General features: G+C 36.8%; 1 protein-coding gene across 2 annotated transcripts in view; it reads left to right on the top strand.

Moving 5' to 3' along the window:
- Window positions 1-20,665, top strand: part of LOC135685310 (cilia and flagella-associated protein 47) — a 36,098-nt gene extending 15,433 nt beyond the window's left edge. The window contains exons 24-53 of one of the 2 annotated variants that reach the window (XM_065201212.2): window positions 144-354; window positions 688-886; window positions 1,115-1,333; window positions 1,764-2,080; window positions 2,480-2,588; window positions 2,865-3,146; window positions 3,697-3,898; window positions 4,431-4,629; window positions 5,253-5,350; window positions 6,215-6,331; window positions 7,004-7,138; window positions 7,420-7,521; window positions 7,765-7,926; window positions 8,719-8,915; window positions 9,199-9,275; window positions 9,614-9,997; window positions 10,234-10,482; window positions 11,185-11,522; window positions 12,085-12,203; window positions 12,843-12,897; window positions 13,125-13,291; window positions 13,808-14,191; window positions 15,006-15,113; window positions 15,689-15,797; window positions 16,136-16,240; window positions 16,407-16,584; window positions 17,865-18,504; window positions 19,009-19,170; window positions 19,335-19,503; window positions 20,317-20,665. In XM_065201212.2, coding sequence (XP_065057284.2) covers window positions 144-354; window positions 688-886; window positions 1,115-1,333; window positions 1,764-2,080; window positions 2,480-2,588; window positions 2,865-3,146; window positions 3,697-3,898; window positions 4,431-4,629; window positions 5,253-5,350; window positions 6,215-6,331; window positions 7,004-7,138; window positions 7,420-7,521; window positions 7,765-7,926; window positions 8,719-8,915; window positions 9,199-9,275; window positions 9,614-9,997; window positions 10,234-10,482; window positions 11,185-11,522; window positions 12,085-12,203; window positions 12,843-12,897; window positions 13,125-13,291; window positions 13,808-14,191; window positions 15,006-15,113; window positions 15,689-15,797; window positions 16,136-16,240; window positions 16,407-16,584; window positions 17,865-18,504; window positions 19,009-19,170; window positions 19,335-19,503; window positions 20,317-20,547 — 6,024 coding nt within the window. In that variant the 3' untranslated portion in view covers window positions 20,548-20,665. Of the gene's footprint in view, window positions 1-143; window positions 355-687; window positions 887-1,114; window positions 1,334-1,763; window positions 2,081-2,476; window positions 2,589-2,864; window positions 3,147-3,696; window positions 3,899-4,430; window positions 4,630-5,252; window positions 5,351-6,214; window positions 6,332-7,003; window positions 7,139-7,419; window positions 7,522-7,764; window positions 7,927-8,718; window positions 8,916-9,198; window positions 9,276-9,613; window positions 9,998-10,233; window positions 10,483-11,184; window positions 11,523-12,084; window positions 12,204-12,842; window positions 12,898-13,124; window positions 13,292-13,807; window positions 14,192-15,005; window positions 15,114-15,688; window positions 15,798-16,135; window positions 16,241-16,406; window positions 16,585-17,864; window positions 18,505-19,008; window positions 19,171-19,334; window positions 19,504-20,316 lie in introns of both variants that reach the window. The other variant, XM_065201211.2, reaches the window with a different exon arrangement.
- The last annotated feature ends 506 nt before the right edge of the window (window positions 20,666-21,171 follow it).

The raw sequence follows: 21,171 nt of genomic DNA, 5'->3' as shown, positions 1-21,171 counted from the left end.
TTTCGCGTTTTTCCTCGGGTAAACATTGAAATAAGCGCTGTACAACAGTGTTATTTTTTTTTCACTGAATACAGTACCAATGCTGTATCATGCAAATTTTTCTTATAACTGTGCTCTTATGACTCCTTCTTAAATTTTCGTAGGGTATCATGTTTGTCAACAACTCCAGTGCAAATTTAGTGTGGTGTCTGAATATTGAGAATGCTGGCCCGTATTTTGAAGATGGCACGTTCCAGCTTTTACACCGAACTGGTTCTCCGTTTCAACTGACGAGAGAAGGAAGGTCATTGTCTTTCCCTGAAACTGCAATGTATAGCGGCGAAACATCGCAACTTGGGATCCTTTTTGCTCCAAGTAAGCTGGGTTATGTCAATAACAGCAATAGATTTTGTAGATCAAAAAGGTTTAACACCTCCTAATGCTGCGTGTTATGATATATTTTATTTGAATTTAGGCCAATTCTTAATATTTTGTTTTGTGGATATTGTATTTATTTTATTTCTCCAAACCTGTTCAAGATTGGGATCTCCGGTATGGGAAAGCAGAAGCTTTGATGTCAGCCAGATTAACGGAGCTAATCTTTTCTTCCAAATTTTCCTCGTTGTATTCTAAATATAGGTAGGTGTTCTGAATAAAACTGTTTCTAAATTTGCAAATTTGACAGTTTGATGATGATTATTTTAACAGGGGAACCTGGAATCTACGAGGCAAGCATCCCAGTCATAATGAACGGAGACATCGAACACCCTTATCGAATGATTCATCTGCATGGTGAACTTGAAGCCCCAAGCATCAGTTTTGACCCCACTGCTATTCATTTCTTCCCGACTCCATTGCGCACAAAAGCAACAATGGATTTCTACCTCATAGCAAAAGGATACAGAAGGTAACCTCGATGCATCATCTGTTGCTTCATTATTTTTCTTTTCTTTATCTTTCAGAAAATAATGCAGTTAAGTAAATCTTGCAGGTAGTACTATACTTCATAAATCTTCGATCAGCCATGTTTCAAGATTACCTTTTTAGTGGGGTGACAAAGGGGTATATTTGAGCCTTGCATTCAAAGTAAGGAAACAATGAAGCAAAAGTCAATTTCTAACAACTCCTTTTCCAGGGTTGTGACTGTCAAATGCATTGTCCCAGAAGTAGAGCTTGAGGATGGCAGCGAACTTCGTGTTCTTGATGTCACATTTCCAGACGGTAACATCATCCAACCTTGCTGTCAAGATTTTGGTGAAAAAGAGCCTTTTAAGATGCTTTGTCGGATATCCTTCGAATCGCCTAAACCAGTTTCTTTTAGTACGGCTATAGAATTTGTTACGGACCAAGACAGGTATGAATTACTAACACGAGTTTATATTGTTCCTTTGGTTGAATTTAAATCTTACAAGTGTATAATTTCTTTTCAATTCAGAGTTTTGAGAAGGGTCCATCCAGCCTCGGACATTCCCCTCAAACTCTGGAATCTTTTCTAAGAAAGCAGAGGCTATTAGCTAGGGTTTTGGTGTTAAATTCATTTTTTTTCTTTGGTCTATATCACGATCATTGTTGGTTTGCCATGAGATCACAACTATAGTCACAGCGCATCTACTGGCCTGAATGGTACGCAGTTCATATAAACGGATCAACTTCTTAACACAATTTTTTTAGTGCTTATTTCAGTGCAAATATTTATCGAAGAAACTCCTTAATGTTTCTCAACTATAAGAACATTAGAACCTCATATGTTCATTCCTTAATTAATACATTTCTTTATTATATAGACATCCCCTGCATGTTATGGCTACAGCAGACAACTGCATTTTGTCGTGCTACAAATTTCTAGCAACACATCAGACTGACTTTCATATCATCTGTGAAGAGCTTCCGGGTAAAGGAAAAGGAGTTCCAGGAATTGCTAGCAAAAAGGAGGGAATCGCCTACGGGGATGCCATGCTTGTTCCTTGTGTATCAGCCATCAAATCGCCGACCGAAAACTCAAACATTACAACAAGCACGTCATTCGGTCTGAGTGTTTCAACCTATCCGGAGTCTTCGATGTCATCATCAACTGCAAGATCGCCTACGGATGATAACAAAGGTAGTTAGCCTTCATTTTTACGTTTCCCACCAAATTTTTTACATTTCGTGGCAAGTCATAATCGAAGTAAACTGAACGAAGTGTTGATATGCTTTGCTTTATCCTGATTTACTTTAACAATTTCTGAAATGCATTTCTACCAAGATGTCATTGTATTTGTTGTTACAGTTGTGTTCAACCTTTCTTTGGCAATATTTTACTATCAAACACATCTTTCTGAGTTAAAAATCAAGTGGCTGGTAATTTTTATAGGGAGGGAAGAAAATCTCGTTGGCAAATTTATGATATTCTAGTTAACACGCAAATTTTGTTCTTGTTTTCATGCGATTGATCGTTTTTCAAAATATAATTAAGGATTTGATTTGATTTCGGTCATTTATTGTCAATCTCTTTTAGAAGAAGAAGAGCACGAAGAAACAACAATTCCTTATGAATATTGTGGTACAGAAGACACAGCTGAAACGGAGGAAGAGAAGTATTTGAAAGATGTCATGAAATCAGTGCAAAGGTAGCTCTTCGAATGCCGTTACTTGTCTGTCAAATCTCTCTCGTACTCGTCAAAAACCTTTTGTTCATTGGAGATTTTGTTCATTTGACGAATGCCATTTTGGGCTCTTTGTCATTTATTTACAGCGCTCAGTGTAAGGACGGAACAATCTCGGTTAGCAACAATAGTTGATATTAATTTGTCACATGGTTGACATAATTCTTGATTTATTCTACCATTAGAGACAAAGGAGGAGCTTGATTAGTTCAGTAATATTAATTCTTGTGCCTTTTTCAGATGGTACTCTTCTCAAGCCTGGTCAAGCGGTCCTAGCCCTATTATTTTGCCCCATTCATTAAGGTCCTGTTTTGGCCCTGGGCTGGATGATGGGGGAACGACTAGAGCTGGAATCTGGAGCCGGGAGAAGAAAAAAGAAAACAAGACTGTTTTTGATATTGTTACCCATTTATGTGGGAAGGCGATTCCGGGTATTCCAATCAATGCCTCTGTGCCGACGGAACCATTCGAAAGGACCAAACACCTGCACTGGATGTACGCTACCCTGCTTACCTTTTTAAGGTTGGTTACTTTATATATTCCTGTCACTTACAGACCAGGGTGTTTTAGTGCCACATTTGCCAGTTGACTAGTGGTTTTTTATAAATGCCAATGTTATAAGTATTACTGTATCGTTGATGACGATGTGAAAAGGTTCTTATGGAAGAATATGTTTAAGAATCCAGGCAACTAGTTATGAAGTCACCACTTATAGGTTACTGAAAATGAATTGAAATAGACCAGATACTTTTGAACTTGTTAAGGAACCTGCATTTACTCAAAAACGAAGTTAAGTCTTATTTCATATGGCTGTTGAAACCTATTTGAAACATATTTCATAAAACTATAAGACCCCATTGCAATCTAGTCTTGTTGCCATCCCTCCGTTTTTCGTCTGTATAGAACAAGACATTATCACTTCAATGTGACTGAAAAATGAAAAACCCTTTTAAGTTGATAGCCAAAATTGCTTCAAAAATGTTTTCTTTTATCCGTTTGGATGACAGAATAAAAGTGTATTGACAACGGTTTTGAATTGTAAATGACTCATATTTTAAATTAAACCTTTTAGGTGCCAAGGAGCCATGGTCGCCTCTATTCTTCCAGAATATCTACTTGACAAAGAGGATTTCAAGAGATTGGTATTAATGCGTAATTCTGAGATGTCAAGTGCCGGTGTCAGGTTCTCTGCACGAAGTTTACAGAGGGAGCAGGAGAAATACGAGACCTTGTCAAAGCATTCCTGGACAGATCTGCTACTGCAAATTATCAAGGTAGGGTTGCTTTGCGACGCAAGAGTTTGCTAAACAGAATAAATTATCGTTATAAGGAACGAAACACATACTGAATTAAATATAGGAACGAAGATACAAATATTTAGTTTGTTGATAAACCCTTGCTATTTTAATACGGGCTAGCTGATGTTTATTTAGACAGAAGTAAAGAACAATTTCAGAAAGCGCTCTTGTCAAACACCTCAGAGATCGAACATGTTGAGTAGAACAAAAACTCTTTTTAACAACTATTAACTTTTTAAGACTGCTCGGTATCGTTGTTATTCATCCTCAAAGTGAGTAGCTTTTTGTAATTGTTTTGCTTTTTCTTGAATCAAAACCTTTATATCGATTGACGCATAGGTTTAATTGCTCAAGAAACATAATATACTTAATCAATACTTTTCAAAGTTTATCCAACTGATTCATAAACTAAATCTAAAATCATTTTGTTTGAATTGATTCTTCTATTTCACAATAACATTTGCATTTTAAGCAATTTTTTATCATTTTTTTCCAATTCATTCAACAGGTACTCGTTTTAAACAGAATCACTCCACAGCAATATCGCAAAATTGCCCTTCCCAGCAAAGACTCCTTGCTACCAGTCTTGAATGCAGATCCGTTGAGTAGCAATGTGTTTGGTGTTGGTGAGCGAATCATCCTGTCCTGGGTGAATTATCACTACCAACAGCAGAGATCGGCTGGCCTATGGAAAACCAGCGTCGATGGTGAGCCTTTTATTTATAAACCTGGAGAAACTTTATCGGCAGGTATTTGGGAGTTAGGGTCACCCGAATTCGATATGACCAAGAAATTTATGCTAAAGTCGAAGGATGTGAGAAAGTTTCTTATGGAAAAAAGATCAATTGAGTAAGGCAATTGGAAAGTTCTCTGCCCTAATCAGGCAGTCACCCGCCCTCCCTATCTGAGTCAAAGCAAACAATTTTTAGCACCTTACAAACATTGTTTTTATAAGCAATCCTTAGTCTATAGAATGTCTGTCTTCATTCAATAGATGGCTTCTTAATATTGCTTTTGCTAATTTTCTTTTATAAAGACGCACTTATTTGTAATACCGCTGCCTTGATATTTTCTGTATTGGATGCCTGCCATTCAGGGGCGGAGACTTGGTCAAATATTGGGGGGCAAGTCTATTGTTTTAATAAGATGACGTCATATTTCCCATTGTTTTAGAACACAAGACTATTGTCCTCTAAAGTATTTGGGGCGGTGCCCCCCCTCGCCCCCCAAAGTGTCCGCCACTGCTGCCATTGCAGCTATTTTTGTTACTGAAGTAACTTTATCTGCTACTTCTGCATCTCTTGAAAAACTCAAATTTTCATCTTTCTAGGGAAGACTCCCTCATCAAGATGGATTGTCAACTTTGAAAATGATTTCTTGGATGGGCTTGTGCTGGCCTCACTAATCGCTGCGCATACACCATTCATAGTAAGAAAGCTCTCTTTTGTTTTCTCTGAAGACCAATCATAGTAATAAGAGATCAAGTGTATTTGTGTAATGGCAAACCACCATTACACACTACTTTTTATAAGAATCAAGTCTATAAGAAAATTGAGGCTCAAAATTGCTAAAATTTAAGAAAAATTTAAGAATAATGCCAGGCTCAACTTTCATCAAAACTTTTTCGTAATCTGAGTTTTCTCCCAAAACAAAACAACTGTCATCTTGACATTTATTATGAAGCAACACATAAAAAAGATTTAATATTTTTCTTTGATCATAAGGCGAATTTTCACCTTGTGTTGGGCAAGAATAATTTAAGAATAATCTTAGGCTCAAAATCGAAAATTTTTAAGAATATTGAGACTCGGCAAAAAGTTAGGTATTCTTTTAAAAAAAGTGTGTATGGTTTCTACCCGTTGATCTTCATTAAGATGCTGTGATGATCTTTGCGACTTTCTTTTTCACCAGAGTGTTTTGACAAATTGCTTCAGTCCTTTTTTGTCATAGAGGTTTTGAATTTATGATATTCAATCACAAAATTCAAGTATGCAAGCATGTTTGTCTAAACTGTGCACAGGAGTTCCTTTAAACTTGTTAGTTTAAAGCCATGCCAAGGAGATGCCAAGGAGATGCCAAGGAGATTCCAGAAACACTCTTCATCTCCTAAAGCCATAGTTTGTGGATTTATATGATTTAAAGTTGCTAAAATCGAAAATAAAAAAATTAGTAAAACCTATGAACAAATTGGAATGGAAAGATACTTAAACCAAAAGTCTGTCGTCCTGATTGTTGAATGCCTAATTTTTCAGTTTTATTAATTTCATTATAATGCATAAATTCCTGTTTCAGATTCCCAAATTCTTTGCATCGATGTACACACACCCACTTACAGCGGAACAATGCCTGCATAACGCACTAAAAGTTGTCGAGGCCATTCGGTATCTTGGAATGGATTATGATGCAGTGGTGAGTGTTTTATAATTAATACCTTCCTGTCAGAAATTTTAGATATTTTTAAATTTGCATTTTTCTTGTTTCTTTTGATTTGAATTATTTTAAGTATATTTTTTCAATTGTAACTTTTTAACATAATTGTTAACGCCAATTTTGATCCTCTTCTTTATTAAGCTCCTTTTCAATAACTCCTTTTTAAACAGAAGCTCAAAATAAGTCTCCTTTTTTGCTATCCAGCTACGAGTAAAAGAGCGACTACGTGAAAATTTTATAGAAGTTTTATTTTTTTTAATTTTTAAATAGAAATTTTATAACTTGACAGGGTACCAAAAGTAACAGCAATTCCTTAGTAAATCAAAGGTATTTTACTTGCAACATCTCATCAGATTTTGAACAAATTTAAGTTGCCGCTCACGGTCAAAATTCTACATATTTACATGTTCACAGTCAATTTTATGACGTCATCTATCTATTGGCGAAACTTCCTTTCCAAAACGTGCACGGTATTCTTTTTCTGTTCAAATAAAAATATTATTTTTCATCTCAACTTTAGCGAGAAGGGGCCACACTTCTTCAAGTGTTTTTTCTATTTCTTATGAAACCATTCTTACATATTTAGTAGAAGTAGTGGAGTTTGTTTATGATTTTATGGTTAACTGCATTCAAGTTTTGTCTAATTTTCAGGCCACGGACATCACAGAACCGAATCCCATTAGCATGTTGATGTTGTGCATTTATCTATACCATCGCCTTCCGCATTACATTCCAAGGTCGAAAGTAGAGTTTACTGGTCCATTGCATTCTGACGTCACAAAGCAGGTAACATCCAAATTATGTGTTGTCTGTGGCACTTAACCATTTCGAATGTTGTTGCTAATATTGGTTTGCTACATTGGACTGACTTGCTGTTCTGTCACAGTCAGAGTTTTGAATAGGAGAATCATCTGATCTGTATAAATAAAAGTGTTTTTTAATGCTGGCAACTGATCAAAGAAATGATGCAAATTCTGATGGCTGTATTCTGTAAAACTGTCTACAAATGATTGGAGACAGTAACTTTGTTTCCCACATATTGTTTTTGAGATACCCCTTCGTTTTAGGTCAAACTGCAGAATCCAAGCACAAAGCCTATAGTTTACCAAGTCATAATTGCTGGAGACCATGCTTCCGATTTCAATGTCCCATCAGGGCGAACCATAAAGGTATCATTCTTTCACGTATATCAAACATGTCTTTAAAATTCTTTGTTGATTAGATTCTCTTGATTATGACATCGTTCCATCTGTGACCCAAACCTCTCTAAAAGGCTTCAACCCTGTGTGTATGTTTATCTACCTATCCTGGGTAAATAAACTTTCTAGTAAAAGATATTAAAAGGCGGAGCTAAGTTGTAGTTTATTTCTGATGTTTATTTTATTAATCTATTTATCGTTTGTATTCAAAAGGTTCCACCAAAGGGACAAGTCCAACTTCCAATTGAATACAGAAGCCGTTTCCTTCGCTCCTGCTCAGCAGTCCTCATTCTTGTTGGTCGCAGAGTCGGCTCCCAAGTTGGGTCAACCCTCGTCTTCAATTTAGTAACATCCGTAAACAATATTACACCAATGGTAAGTCGACAATTATAAGACGTCTTAAAGTTTTCCACGCAAAGCCACTGAAAGTTTTTGACAAGGGAAACTTTCATCAGGTTTCATATCCACAATTAATCCTTATACATTTGCCAATAAAGCCATGTTATATAGTGTATCCCCCCTCCCAGAGTAATGTTGGCTAACAAACCTGTTTCTTTTTTAATTTTTGCCTACCTAGCTTTCAAAGGTAGTTTCGGGCACTGGGTGGTTTTAGGCACTGGGTGGTTTTAGGCACTGAGACACTATGCTCACCGACCAGTCTGCAGGCTCTTGCTTTCGATGTGACCACACCTCTTGATTCCTATTCCTGGAATTACAGAGAACTCGTGACTCCCTTTACTCTAAGTGAAAGCTTGTTATGACATGGGTTCAAAACCTGGACCATTATAAACCACTAGATAAACTCCACTCGCTAGGGCCATCATAGAAATCTTTCGGATGTCGAAGTTGAATCCTATAGAAGTAAAGAAAAAAATGCTGTTGAGAATGCGCCAGAAAGTATTGAAATTATCCAAGTATTTTTATTTATGTAACTGTTTAAGAACTAAGAATTTAATCAACATCATAGGCGATTAAGATTACAGACCTGCTATTGTCTCTTTCAAACATTCACGTCATGGATGTTGTATATATTTAAGCTAAGAAAGGTTATTTACTGAAAGGCTGTCCAAAATGTGAATCGTAAACTTTTATGGCATCAAATATTTTGCTGGAAGAAAATTATAAACAAGACCGAAATTCCATTTTTCTGTTTAATCTCTTTATCAGGCCTCTATTAAAACGGACTCCCCATGCTATGAGCTCAAGAAAATAAAGATTGATGTGAAGAATCCATTTAGCAAAGAAGCAGACTACAAGATCATTTTAGTCGAAGCGAAACCAAATTTGCAAGCCCCGTCCCCACAAGCGAAGAAGAAGACCAAACAATCTTCTTTGAAGAAAGTCGAATCGAAAATTGACCATGGGTAAGTTTTTATTTTCATCTTTCTTGCATCAATCATTCAGTCCTGTTTAATTTTTTCTGTATAATCTATGTATTGGAAATATACCTATGGATTTTTGCTCTATCATTGAATTTTCTGACTCTTACTGAATAGATTGCATCTGTGGTCTTTGACAAAGTTAATATGGTTTTGTTTATTGGTTTTGACAGAAATTTTATTCAGCTTGCTGCGTATTTGACACAATTGTATTTTCCTTGCAACAGAAGTAAGGAGATGACTCCTAATATTTCAAAATCTCTCGTAGCATCAAAAGAAAACCAGACCTAAAGAAGAATGAAAGCTTGGTAGAAAGCCGTGATTCAGCGCACAAAGTTGAGCAAAGTAAGCCAAAACTTAGGCCAAGCTATTTCAGCTTGTAATTTACCAACCCCTTCAGTAAATTTCTCTTTCAAAAACTTGCTTAGTAGGGAGTTGTTTGCTCGTCTTTCACTATTGTCGAGAATCCTCACTTGAAGTTGTCTACTTCTTAAACGAAAAAGTTTGTGCATGATGATTTTGACTGACAGCTGTGGTTTCTTATTTAAGCAGCGTGTATGATTTTTGTTATTATTTTGATGTAATCTAGATTGTTAAATAATTCTATATGTGATCTAGGTTTCCTTTATAGAGAATCGATAAATTTTTGTATCAATTTATCAATTTCATCTTTCTTGTTTTAGTGGACAATATTGAAATGAACATTAGCGCTTTCTGGTGCCCAGTGAAGAAAATTCGCATCGAACCGTACGGAACTTCATCCCTCGAGGTCCAGTTTCTGCCATTTTCAATTGGCCATCGTCAGTGCTCCGTGCTTTTCTTAAACGAGGATGTTGGTGAACTTGTATACTCAATCGAGGCTGAATCGTTACTTCCCTTGCCATCTTCGTTGCCATACCAACCGTCATCACACAGTGTAAGGGTTAGCAGTGCCTCTGCGGCGGAGCGTAGCCGTGGATTATTTGGCGGTGATGATCGCGTTGTTTACTGGCAGTGTAGTGTGGAGGATGAGATTGCGGAGGAGATTTTGTTGCCTGTTATTAACGAAGCCAAAGAAAAAGCTTTGAGTGAGTAGCGAATTCTGAAAATATAATCATTTCATTCTTAATTTTGTTTAGAGCTCGAGTACGGTGATGGTATCAAAAAACCTTATAAGCACGAGCCAGCCGCGTCAACTCTTAAACTTTTATTATAAAGTTATTAGATATTCTTCCAACAGAAAAGATTCAGTTTACATATTGATTCTTCTGAACAACTCTTTTCACAGCGTTCAAATTAACGTGTAAATTCCGCTCAATTTTAGCCATAGCTGCGCAGCAACGTATGTCCGAGAAGGAGCTTCGACGCCGTGAAATCACTGGGAGTTTGTCAGTAGCAACAATTGCAAATGCATTGCAAACAATGGGTCTTTCGAGTGAATCGCTTGCCATCACTTCTCCCTGTTCACTTGCGCATAAAAGTGAGACAATACAGTTTGCAATAGAAGGAAACTCCAAGTTTTTCAAGCTGCCAAAATTGTGCGATATAACTGTTTCTAACAACAGAAAAAATGGTAGGTTTTAGCAGATTTTGTTAATGGATGTCCCCGCAAAGCTTGCTTTAGAAGGCTTTGCGAAGCCGCTGTTGTTTTGTCTTATAAACTTTGCTTGTAGCTATGTGTATTACCGAATTATATAGACTATAATTGAAATGATTTGGATTTTAACGTTTCTAGCAGAAGGGTGAATCTGCAAAGATACACTTACTTTCTTCTGACGGATAAACAGCTGGATAATTTTCAACGATTGCACCACCATTTCCTGGCATTGTCTTACTAAATACATGTTAAAAAACTTCGTGATCAAATGTGTCATCAACCTTATCATCAAATGTATTATATCGAATATCTAACTTTGCTCTATACTGAGACCGATTTTGTGGATGTTGAAAGAACAACAGAGGCAAATATTTCTTTCATAGAAAAACTTATACAGATGCAGATACTCTTTTTCTAAATGACCTTTTGACAAAGCAACATTGATAGTTTGTGTTGGCTGATGCAACAACGGCTTTGAGTTCAAATAATAATGCACCCTTTTGACCCAGCCAAATGTTTCTTCCAAATGTAAAAGATAAAGGCATAAAATATATTATATTCCGTTTTCTCTAACTCCTGCCCCTCTAATGCACTTTCCAAAGCCAGTCGTTTTCCATGTGATCTCTAATTATCTTCAGATTTGTCATCTTATTGTTGATTCAATTGTTCCACATCTAGACGACGACAATGCAAGACTGCCAGTGGGCTTTGTTCCTGAAGGGCCTGGGCACTACCAATGCCGCGTGATTCTAAGGGCGCCAAATGACGTGCGCGTTTATCATATTGAAGTAACTGTCAATCCAGAAGGGTCAGATATCGAGCTTGAATTCACATCGCCTACTCATGAATCAGTGACTCAGAATATCCCAGTTGTAAACGGCAGCGAGAGAGACTGGACACTGTATGCTAAGATTGATGGAGAGGGGTTCTATGGCCCAGAAGAGCTGTACTGCCCTAAACAGACGTCAAAGTCGTACGCACTTACTTTTAAGCCCATGTATGAGGGAGTTGTCAAGGTGTGTTACTTCAAAGTTGTAATATTTTTGTTAGAACCCTTCTATTGTGGAGTTTGTAGAATATGTTTACTGTTCATAGGTTAACATTTCGTTGTTCTGAGATTGCTTCTAAGACCTTTTGCTTATGGAAAGGAAATTCTGGTAACATGTTAAAACAATTTTCATGTGAGAAATTAGTACTGCAAATAGACGCAGGACTCCTCAACATCTGTCACCTGTTGAGACAATTTTTAATTTTCTGGAATTCACAATTTTTGACCCCTTAATCATAGCACTGCCTCCCCTCTTAATAAATAACAGTTTACTTTTTATGACATCATTGTTTATGTTTAATGAGAAGTACCATAAATTTGCCGAAGCCGTTGTGTGAAACCTGATTTGTATTCATAGCTATGATCACCTATTTCAAACCTTTTCCAATTTTCTAAGCATGGGCTTTCTGGAATTGAAAATTTTTATTTCTGTTGTATTGATGCTATCATTTCTTTAGACCCTTTTTTCCTAGGGCATTGACGACTTTTAACTTGCTGCCAAATCCTTAACTCTCGATGTTTTGTTTTAGGGCCAGTTAAGATTGATAAACACAATCAGCGGAACAGAAACTATTTTCCTTTTGAGAGGAGAGGGCAGAAAGCCGTTACAAAATGGCCATTTGGAATTGGATTGTGAAGTCAAACAATCGTGAGTGATTATCTTTTAGCCAATGTTGCCAGAACCCAGATATGCACTTTCCTCGTTTATTTTAAACTTTTCCCAATGACTATGGTCAAAATTTATCAATTCCTATGAAAAAATCCTCAATGATTTTATCGTTTTTGTAACGAGGTCGTTATATAGGAAATCTTTGCTAAAATCTTTTGGATATAAATTCAGCTTGTTTCGCCAAATTTTCCTGTAACAACGAGTTTTCAAGATGTACGTGATTCTTCAGCTATTTAACGCAGACAATCAGAATTCTACCGGGAAAAGCAGGAACCATTTAGCAGAAATATTTGGTTATTATTTCAGTGCTTGAACAATTCATGCCCAGACTGCAGCGTTTTGATATGATCAAACAAATGTTATCAGCAATCGTGAAAATTACCGTTTCGATTTGCCTCTGCAACACAGACAGCTTGTATCGAAAGTTTACTTTTCTTAGGCCCTTATTTTGAATTTTTGGTGTGTATGCATTTTTGAATTTTAAACCTATTAAATTTATTAAAACATTTAAATTCAGTTGTTGATTACCAGCATTTGATGTAGTTGATTACCTTCAAAAATTCCTTATCGTTTTTATTTTATTCAATAAATTCCAATATATTTGAAATTCTTTCTTAGAAAAAGCTATGAATTGGAAATACCAAATGCTACCAATAGGAAAATGGTTTTCCAGGTAATGGAATTGATAATCTGCTGCATTTTTTTGAATAATTTTCCAATCCATGTGGTAAGTGTTATATTGTAAATGATATTATCTTTGCCTTTCTTCAGAATAACCTTTAATGATCCTGGGTGCTTCAGTTATGCTTGCTTAATGAGTTTAATCTTTGTTCTTTTCATTTTAACCTTGTATTTGGTGTATTTTCCTTATAATAAACTGTCAATTTATTTCTTTTTTAGACATTTTGTGATCTAGATTTTATCAGCGGTGCCCCATTTGTTACTGTACTCCCAAAACAAACAGCGAAATTCACGATGACATTGAAGCCATGGAGAAGAGGCGTCTTCGATGGGATTATTTCATTTGTCTCGGATGATGATGTCACAAAGAGGCTTGGCTTGGATAGGTAAATATATTACTGATTGAAAATCACACTTTTCTATAACGAATAGCCACATGCAATATGCTTTGGTTATTCTTAATCGTTCATGTCCAATGGAAACTATTTGACTGGAATAGAGTCAATTTTCAGTTTTTGAAGGTCAATGAGCAGTTTTTGAAAAGAAAGCCGGAATTGGGACTTTTCTAGAACAAGAAGTATTTAATCATTAAAGACTCTTGAAGGAAATTGCACTCGCATTGCCAGTTTTTAGTGAGACATGTATAGCGCTCATTTCATCAAGAGATGCATACAGTATTTTATTTTAGAATTCTCCATGGGCTTTTAAAAACTTTCAGGCTGTTCATTCAGTTGCTACACATATGTTGTTATCAAAATACATCTAAACAAGTGAATAAATAAACATAGTATAGAAGAAAGAGAATATGGTTTTGCAATGATGGGGAACGCGATGTAGGTGGTGAGGCCTCCACCCATACCTTCTCCATCTGACCGGGGACTGACCGATCGTTTGTTTCGCAGGACAATTGATTCAGACAGTGATGAAGACGATGTCATCCTTCCAGATGCATTCCGAGGCAGCAACAGCCAATCTTCAATAAAGCTTCCTGATCTTGCAAGTCAAAAATCGATCTTCAAGAAGCCGTACCGCTTGTGGTACTCAATGCGGATCGTTGCTACACCTGCTCCTCCTGCCAAGGCGATGGAAATCGAATGCCCGTGTCACAACCGTGCTGCAATCGAGATAGTAGTTGAAAACCCAACAAAAGAGAAAATAGAATATGACGTGTTTGTGGAAGGGCCTGACTTGATACCTGGCGATGAAGTGGTTATGGTACAACCTCATTCATCAGGCTTTTACCAAGTGGATTATGCGCCAACAGTTGTTGGAAATAGCAGGGGAAGGTGTGTAATTGAACCTTGATATTCACACATGTCTGCTAAACCATGCATTCTCTAGTACATAAAGACAAAAAAAATTTTCGTCTGCCCCTTTATGGCATGTTTGGCACGATCAGCTTATATTTATTAGTGCATTTTAGCAAAGCTAAGATTTTCTTATCTTGCCCATTTTTGCTGTGTGTGCAGCTTGTTCCTCCTGTTTTTTGATAAAATTGTTTTTGGCAGCAAAAGGCAAATTGTTTCTAGACCCGCTCTCAATTTTGATACTTTCACTTCTCATCCAAACTGTTAATGCAATTCAGCTATGGTTTCCTTCATTTTTTTTATTATCTAACTTGTAGAGACAATGAAAAGACGCATTTAAAATGGTTTAGACATTCTGAAGACATTCTAAAGCTTTTCGTCTGACTCTTCAGAGCATACAACTTCGGTATAATGATCGTATATATTGGCTAGAAGGGTTGCCTGATGACCGTATCAAGCGTGAAACTCAGGGGAGCAACTTAGAACCGTCCTGTTCTATACACCAAATAGCGAGCTAGAAAAAATACATCTATATACCAAGTTGAGGATAGAAATAGGACAATCGAGCACATAAGTTGTAGATGATTAGCGTAAAGGCAATTCGATTGTCATAAATATGTTTGTCATGAACTTGTTGGTGTTTTACTACTGATGAAACAGGCAGGCTGGTCATGTATTTTCACTCATTTTGCATTTGCTGTACCTCTTTTTTTTAATTTTACATCAGCATCGATAAAGCCTGTTTGCATCGCTATGAATGACAAATGCTTAATTCTCTAACTTAACTTTTCAGCGTAATCTTTCAACATCCTTCCGTCGGCGAAATCTGGTATGACTTGCAGCTCGCTGCCATTTCTCCGCCTCCTCAAGATCTCCGATTGATGCAATGCCCGTTGGGAAGGTATCAGTCTATAAAATACTTATTTAAAATTTAAGATAATATTTCCACTTGCAGTGTGCCCCGTTTATTTTTTAAACTACTTTGAATACTTTTGCTCTTTCATCGTCCGGCAGCCGTAGTCAGATTTTGGAAGTAAACGATGGTAGTTGCTTTATTAAATATTAAATCAAATATTGGGAAATATTTTAGTCAAATATCAATATAAATTTGAAATACGCAGATAAAGAAGCATTTTGGTTGAATCGTAGATTTTACGTGTGAAACTACTGCGATTTCACGAGTCTCAAATACACGAGTCGAATATATGATATTTTTCTTAAAAATACTTCCTTTTCCAGCTTATAGACATTTATGTTACTGTTGCTTCTTGTGTTCACGCATATATTGTTCCTACAACCTTGTTTATCTAGGCCAATTTAAGACGAAAAGACAATTTTGCTAATAGACCAAATCCCAAAACAGCAATCTTCAATGGTTTTATTTCCTTAGGTGGCACTTGCCATTTATCAAGCCAAATATCTCGAGATAGAGAATATTTGAAATGATCTTGGCTCATCATCCTTGTTACCTTTCAGCAAATGTCATCAAATGATTCGTTTGGACAATCCAACAGATGAAAATATCACGTACAGAGTATCGTGCTCCAACAATCACAATTTCCGCTTCGATTTCCACGACCAGAAGGTATGCACTTGGTTTTCTTTTTATCGAGTAGCAAATTGCTCTGACTTGGATGGAAACGTTATTTTAAAGTTATTTGCTTCTTTGTTGGGAAACATTTAGCTTTTGAATTTTTGAAAATTAATGTAAATTTTATCACTTAAGAGCATTGACACAAGAACACAGCAACTAAACATTGATTGGTACTTGTCTTCGCTATCTGACATTGCACGAGTAACGTCTGGTTTTTGTTCGTTTTTGTCCATCATTCGAAACTCTTAGTTGCCTGGACAAGTCAACTCTAAGTATGATGTTATACATGCTTACAAAATCCTTAATATGATTTATCAATTGGTTTTCAGATTGAACTACTTCCGCATTCTGGTGTTGAAGTGCCATTGACGTTCTCTCCGTCTGCACTTGGACTAGGAAGGCACAAGGCTGAAATAGTTTTTAGAAGTGAAAAGGTGACTAATTTCGCATTTTCTTGCTGATATATTTAAATTAAAAGAATTAAAAGAGTCAAAACTGTGTATTATCAGACATTGCCCCTTTTTTCATTTCGTTTTCATTTTCTGTCAAAGTAAAAATTTGCCATGGATTATTTGATGAAGAATTAATTTCCCATTCTAGCTTGGTGACCTCGTTTTCATTGTGAATGGGAGCGGCCAGCCTCCTGTGCCATCGGATGATCACGTGATACGCTCTACGTTATCAAGCAGCTCTTCTACAATTATTTCGTTTGAAAATCCGTTTGAAGAAGATATTATCGTCAATGTTGATTTGCAAGAGCGACCACTAAGTAAAACAGGTACTTCGTCTTCTTTTCATTACAAACCAGGGTGATTTACCCGGCACTCTAAACATTATCATTATCAAATGTACACAACTGTAGCTAACTATAACTGAAGAAAGAAAACCTTGAAGGCAGCTTTGGAGAATCATTAAGAAAACTGAATTTGCTTGCTATTTTCCTTATGTCAAAGTCTCCAACCAAAACTCTACTTTGTTCCAAAGATGTACTTCTTCATTGTCCATTACCTCATGACCTCATTGTACACAACTGTAGCTAACTATAACTGAAGAAAGAAAACCTTTAAGGCAGCTCTGGAGAATCATGAAGAAAACTGAATTTGCTTGCTATTTTCCTTATGTCAAAGTCTCCAACCAAAACTCTACTTTGTTCCAAAGATGTACTTCTTCATTGTCCATTACCTCATGACCTCATTGTACACAACTGTAGCTAACTATAACTGAAGAAAGAAAACCTTTAAGGCAGCTTTGGAGAATCATTAAGAAAACTGAATTTGCTTGCTATTTTCCTTATGTCAAAGTCTCCAACCAAAACTCTACTTTGTTCCAAAGATGTACTTCTTCATTGTCCATTACCTCATGACCTCATTGTACACAACTGTAGCTAACTATAACTGAAGAAAGAAAACCTTTAAGGCAGCTTTGGAGAATCATTAAGAAAACTGAATTTGCTTGCTATTTTCCTTATGTCAAAGTCTCCAACCAAAACTCTACTTTGTTCCAAAGATGTACTTCTTCATTGTCCATTACCTCATGACCTCATTGTACACAACTGTAGCTAACTATAACTGAAGAAAGAAAACCTTTAAGGCAGCTCTGGAGAATCATGAAGAAAACTGAATTTGCTTGCTATTTTCCTTATGTCAAAGTCTCCAACCAGAAGTCTACTTTGTTCCAAAGATGTACTTCTTCATTGTCCATTACCTCATGACCTCATTGTACACAACTGTAGCTAACTATAACTGAAGAAAGAAAACCTTTAAGGCAGCTCTGGAGAATCATGAAGAAAACTGAATTTGCTTGCTATTTTCCCTATGTCAAAGTCTCCAACCAGAAGTCTACTTTGTTCCAAAGATGTACTTCTTCATTGTCCATTACCTCATTAAAACTTCCTCATAAAATCTTAGTTATATTTACCCTCAAAATTAGAAGAATAAAATTTTTTTGGTTTCGATGCATTTTGATTCGAGTTTCATCAGTGGGTCGATATATTTCCCAGATGTTTTATTAATTTTTAGCCTTTTGGCAAGTCTTAATAACTTCCCAATCCTCTCATAGGTGGCATATTGAATCTGTCTCGCCTACAACAAACATCACATGACCAAGCCTTCAGTCTCCTTCTCAGGCAGGCAACGGACATTCTTCTACACCCAAAAACAACTTTAGATATCCCAATATGCTTTGCCCCGGATTCCATGGTGAGACACGAGGCAACCTGTTACGTCATGGCGATAAAGGCCGACGGCTCTTCATTCGAGACACATGGACAGATTACTAAATTCCCGTACAACAGGGAAATGCGATGGGTATTCCCAATAAGTGGAATCCCCGAATCATGTCCAATTAAGGATTCAAAGGCACCACGTATTGAATGCAAAGCAAGAGCAAGACTTGAAAAGAGGTTGGAGCTTTCATTTACGGGCCTCAATATGAACCTACCGAACTATGCAAGCGCGATTCATTTGAGATCTCTCTCACCAAGTGAAGGTGTAGGGCAAGTTTCCAACTTTGAGTATGGTACCGATTACGCATTTTTGCCTGAAGATTTCAAATACTGGTTTGAATTTGGAGACACTGAAGCACAGGTTGCAGTTGAGCGGTCAGTTGGGGTGAACCTTGTTCGACGAATGAGTCACAAAGTGTCAGGGGTGGTCACGCTACTGTTTAATGTTGTCTTCACGCCGCATAGATCTTTAAGGTAAGCAATGGCTCTAATGCTGAAATGTAACAACCTTGTTTATCAGTTACCTAATTCTTTATAATGCCTTTTCACAAGACTTCGCATAGATAAATATCGGTTTTTTCCAAAGAACTTTGAAAACACCTAAATTGCAGCAGAATATTAGGATGCGAGGATTTTCAATACTTAAGAAAATCAATTTATGTTTCTAAGATCGTTAGTGCATATTTTTAATCGGGTATGCTATGTTATACCGGACACCTCAAAATATCAGACAAGCCATTTCGTTCTTTAAATCTATTTTTACGTTCAAAGTAGCTTCTGGGCAACGCACACGGCCTTGCAACAAACCATGGTTCGGTTTTCACAATTTCAAGTTTGGTGGGGGTTCTACTTTGCAATGTTTCTTACTCTTTGCTCACTGTCTGGTGAATTTTAGTTCCTGGATTTGGAATGTTAAGCCTTTGCAAATTTTTGTATCACTAATACATATATACAAAGCCATGTCTTTCCCCTTCGCAGTCACTTGGTCCATCTTATCATAACTGCGAGCTCAGACGGAGTTTGGCGATTTCCACTTCGATTCACTGCGACGGAGCCAGCCCCTGATGACGTCATTCAACTTGAAGCTGCAGGCTTAAACAAGGAGGTTTCTATCGGATTCCGTCTAACAAGCAAATCAGAGTAAGTAGCTGTAACACCGAGTTTACAAACCAAAATTATTTTCTATTTCAAGAAATAAATTATATATTTGAATATCAAGCTGTTAGGAATTTATTGTTATCATTTAACAAGGCTGAACTGTTGAGAGAAGGCTGTGGAAGTTAATGACGTCATTTCTCTTGCAGCTCCTGTGTGCCGTATCAGGTGAGTCTTGAAGCGAGCGGAGATCAGATGTTTTCCGTTTCCCCGTTGTCTGGCGAGCTGCCCCCTTCAAACACCCCTGGGGAGCTATTCAAAGTAACATACAAGCCGACATATTACGGGAAAAAGCACATCAGTAAACTGCAAATTCAGGTATGAGTTGTGATGGTTTATGTAACACTGAATCCGTTCGATTTCTGTGTGATAAAAAATTCAAAATGGTTTTGAAAAAACAAGAATATCAAGACATGCGTCTAGCACTCTTCAGGGTGTAAAATTTCTGAAGCAATAGTAAAAAATTTTAAGCAAATATGTATTCACTGTAATGTTCCACTAGTTTTCTTGGGCATTGAAAGCATATCTACCTTGGTTCAAAAGTCTAACTATGGAAGGCTGAAAGATTTTTTTCGCTGACGACGCCTCGTATGCTGGAAAAATATTAGCTAGCTTGTGCCATATTATCGCTTTCTAATTTGTCAAACTAGTTTAGATTTGCAATGTACTTTCATCGTCGTCTCGCGTTGTTCTGCCTATCATTTATGAATATTGGGTTGTGGCTTTGCTTGATGAAGGGTCTTCCAAAAGGAACAACTTCTATAATAGTTCTTAAGAAATCTTAGCACTGTCCTGGAAGATCGTCCTATTTAGTGTCAGTTCTTTGAACAATGGAGCAATTACCGAAAGAATGTGCAGTGTACACAATTGAAAGAAAGAATATTCGTTTTTTATTTGCTCGGTAAAATCAATTCGGCATTACTGTAAGTCAAAACGACCTTTTAGTTTTCATACCAAAAAATACCAGATTCTGCTGCGCATCCCGTCTTGACAGCTATAGCACTGCCCATCCCAAACTTTAGCATTCTGTTGGAACATTCAACATAAAGAATTGTATGATAAATCTGGATATGGAATATGTCTTATATTGACTTATATTGACTTCACAATATTGACTTAAATTGACTTCAGACTCCCGACATGCAATGGGTATACGAATTGCGTGGTGTTCTACCTACATACCAGCCACCAATTGCAATGTCATCGCAAGACATGGAAGAGAGGCGTCTTCGCAAGGGCAACAGACGGAAGAAAAACTACGTGAGGGGCAACCTCGATGTCAATAGCACGGCTGTAAGCTCTCCATTCAAAGGCCGCCCTTTGGTTCAAAGGGGGAAAACTGTCCCCACGGAGACACAATAGACTTCAATTCTGTAAATAAAACCTTCCAGGTATTGTTTATACTTTGCTCGTAAAATCTTAAGCTTGCACAAATCCTATGTGCAGCATCGAATGTATTTGATAAAATTAAAAGAATATGTCCTAGGGTGTTCATAGCGTCTAATCTTACAGGATGTGAAGAAGGACGAGAGTGTTTTAATATTTCGTTCGCGATCCTAAGCGGCATAGATTTGTGCAGCCACTTTTTTGAAATTAATTTTTTCAACCTTTTTTCCTAAAGCCCTACGATCGATATTCCTACCGTTTAAATGAAACACTTCAGGTCCTTCTAATTTTTAAATTCATGTGCTCAATATAACATCAAAACCATATCAAAAATTGCCATTTTTCCTAAGCCAAAGATTCATCATTCCTACTTCCATAAAAAAAGCCATCAAACTTGCCAAAACGTTTCTAATTACCCCTTAAATCAAACAAATAGTATGCTTAAGCAGTTCTAACAAGGTTTTTAAAACAAAATTACTCCATCAAAAATCGCATATTTTCCTAAGCCTATAGCCTTACTTTTTCACCAAAAATTCATCATTCCTAGTTCAATGAAAAAAGCCATCAAACTTGCCAAAACGTTTCTAATTACCTCTTAAA

The sequence above is a fragment of the Rhopilema esculentum genome, chromosome 15 (genome assembly GCF_057945365.1).
Source record: "Rhopilema esculentum isolate cy_ngs chromosome 15, ASM5794536v1, whole genome shotgun sequence".
Classification (NCBI taxonomy): Eukaryota; Metazoa; Cnidaria; class Scyphozoa; order Rhizostomeae; family Rhizostomatidae; genus Rhopilema; species Rhopilema esculentum.
This window is presented reverse-complemented; position numbering and strand designations above follow the sequence as displayed.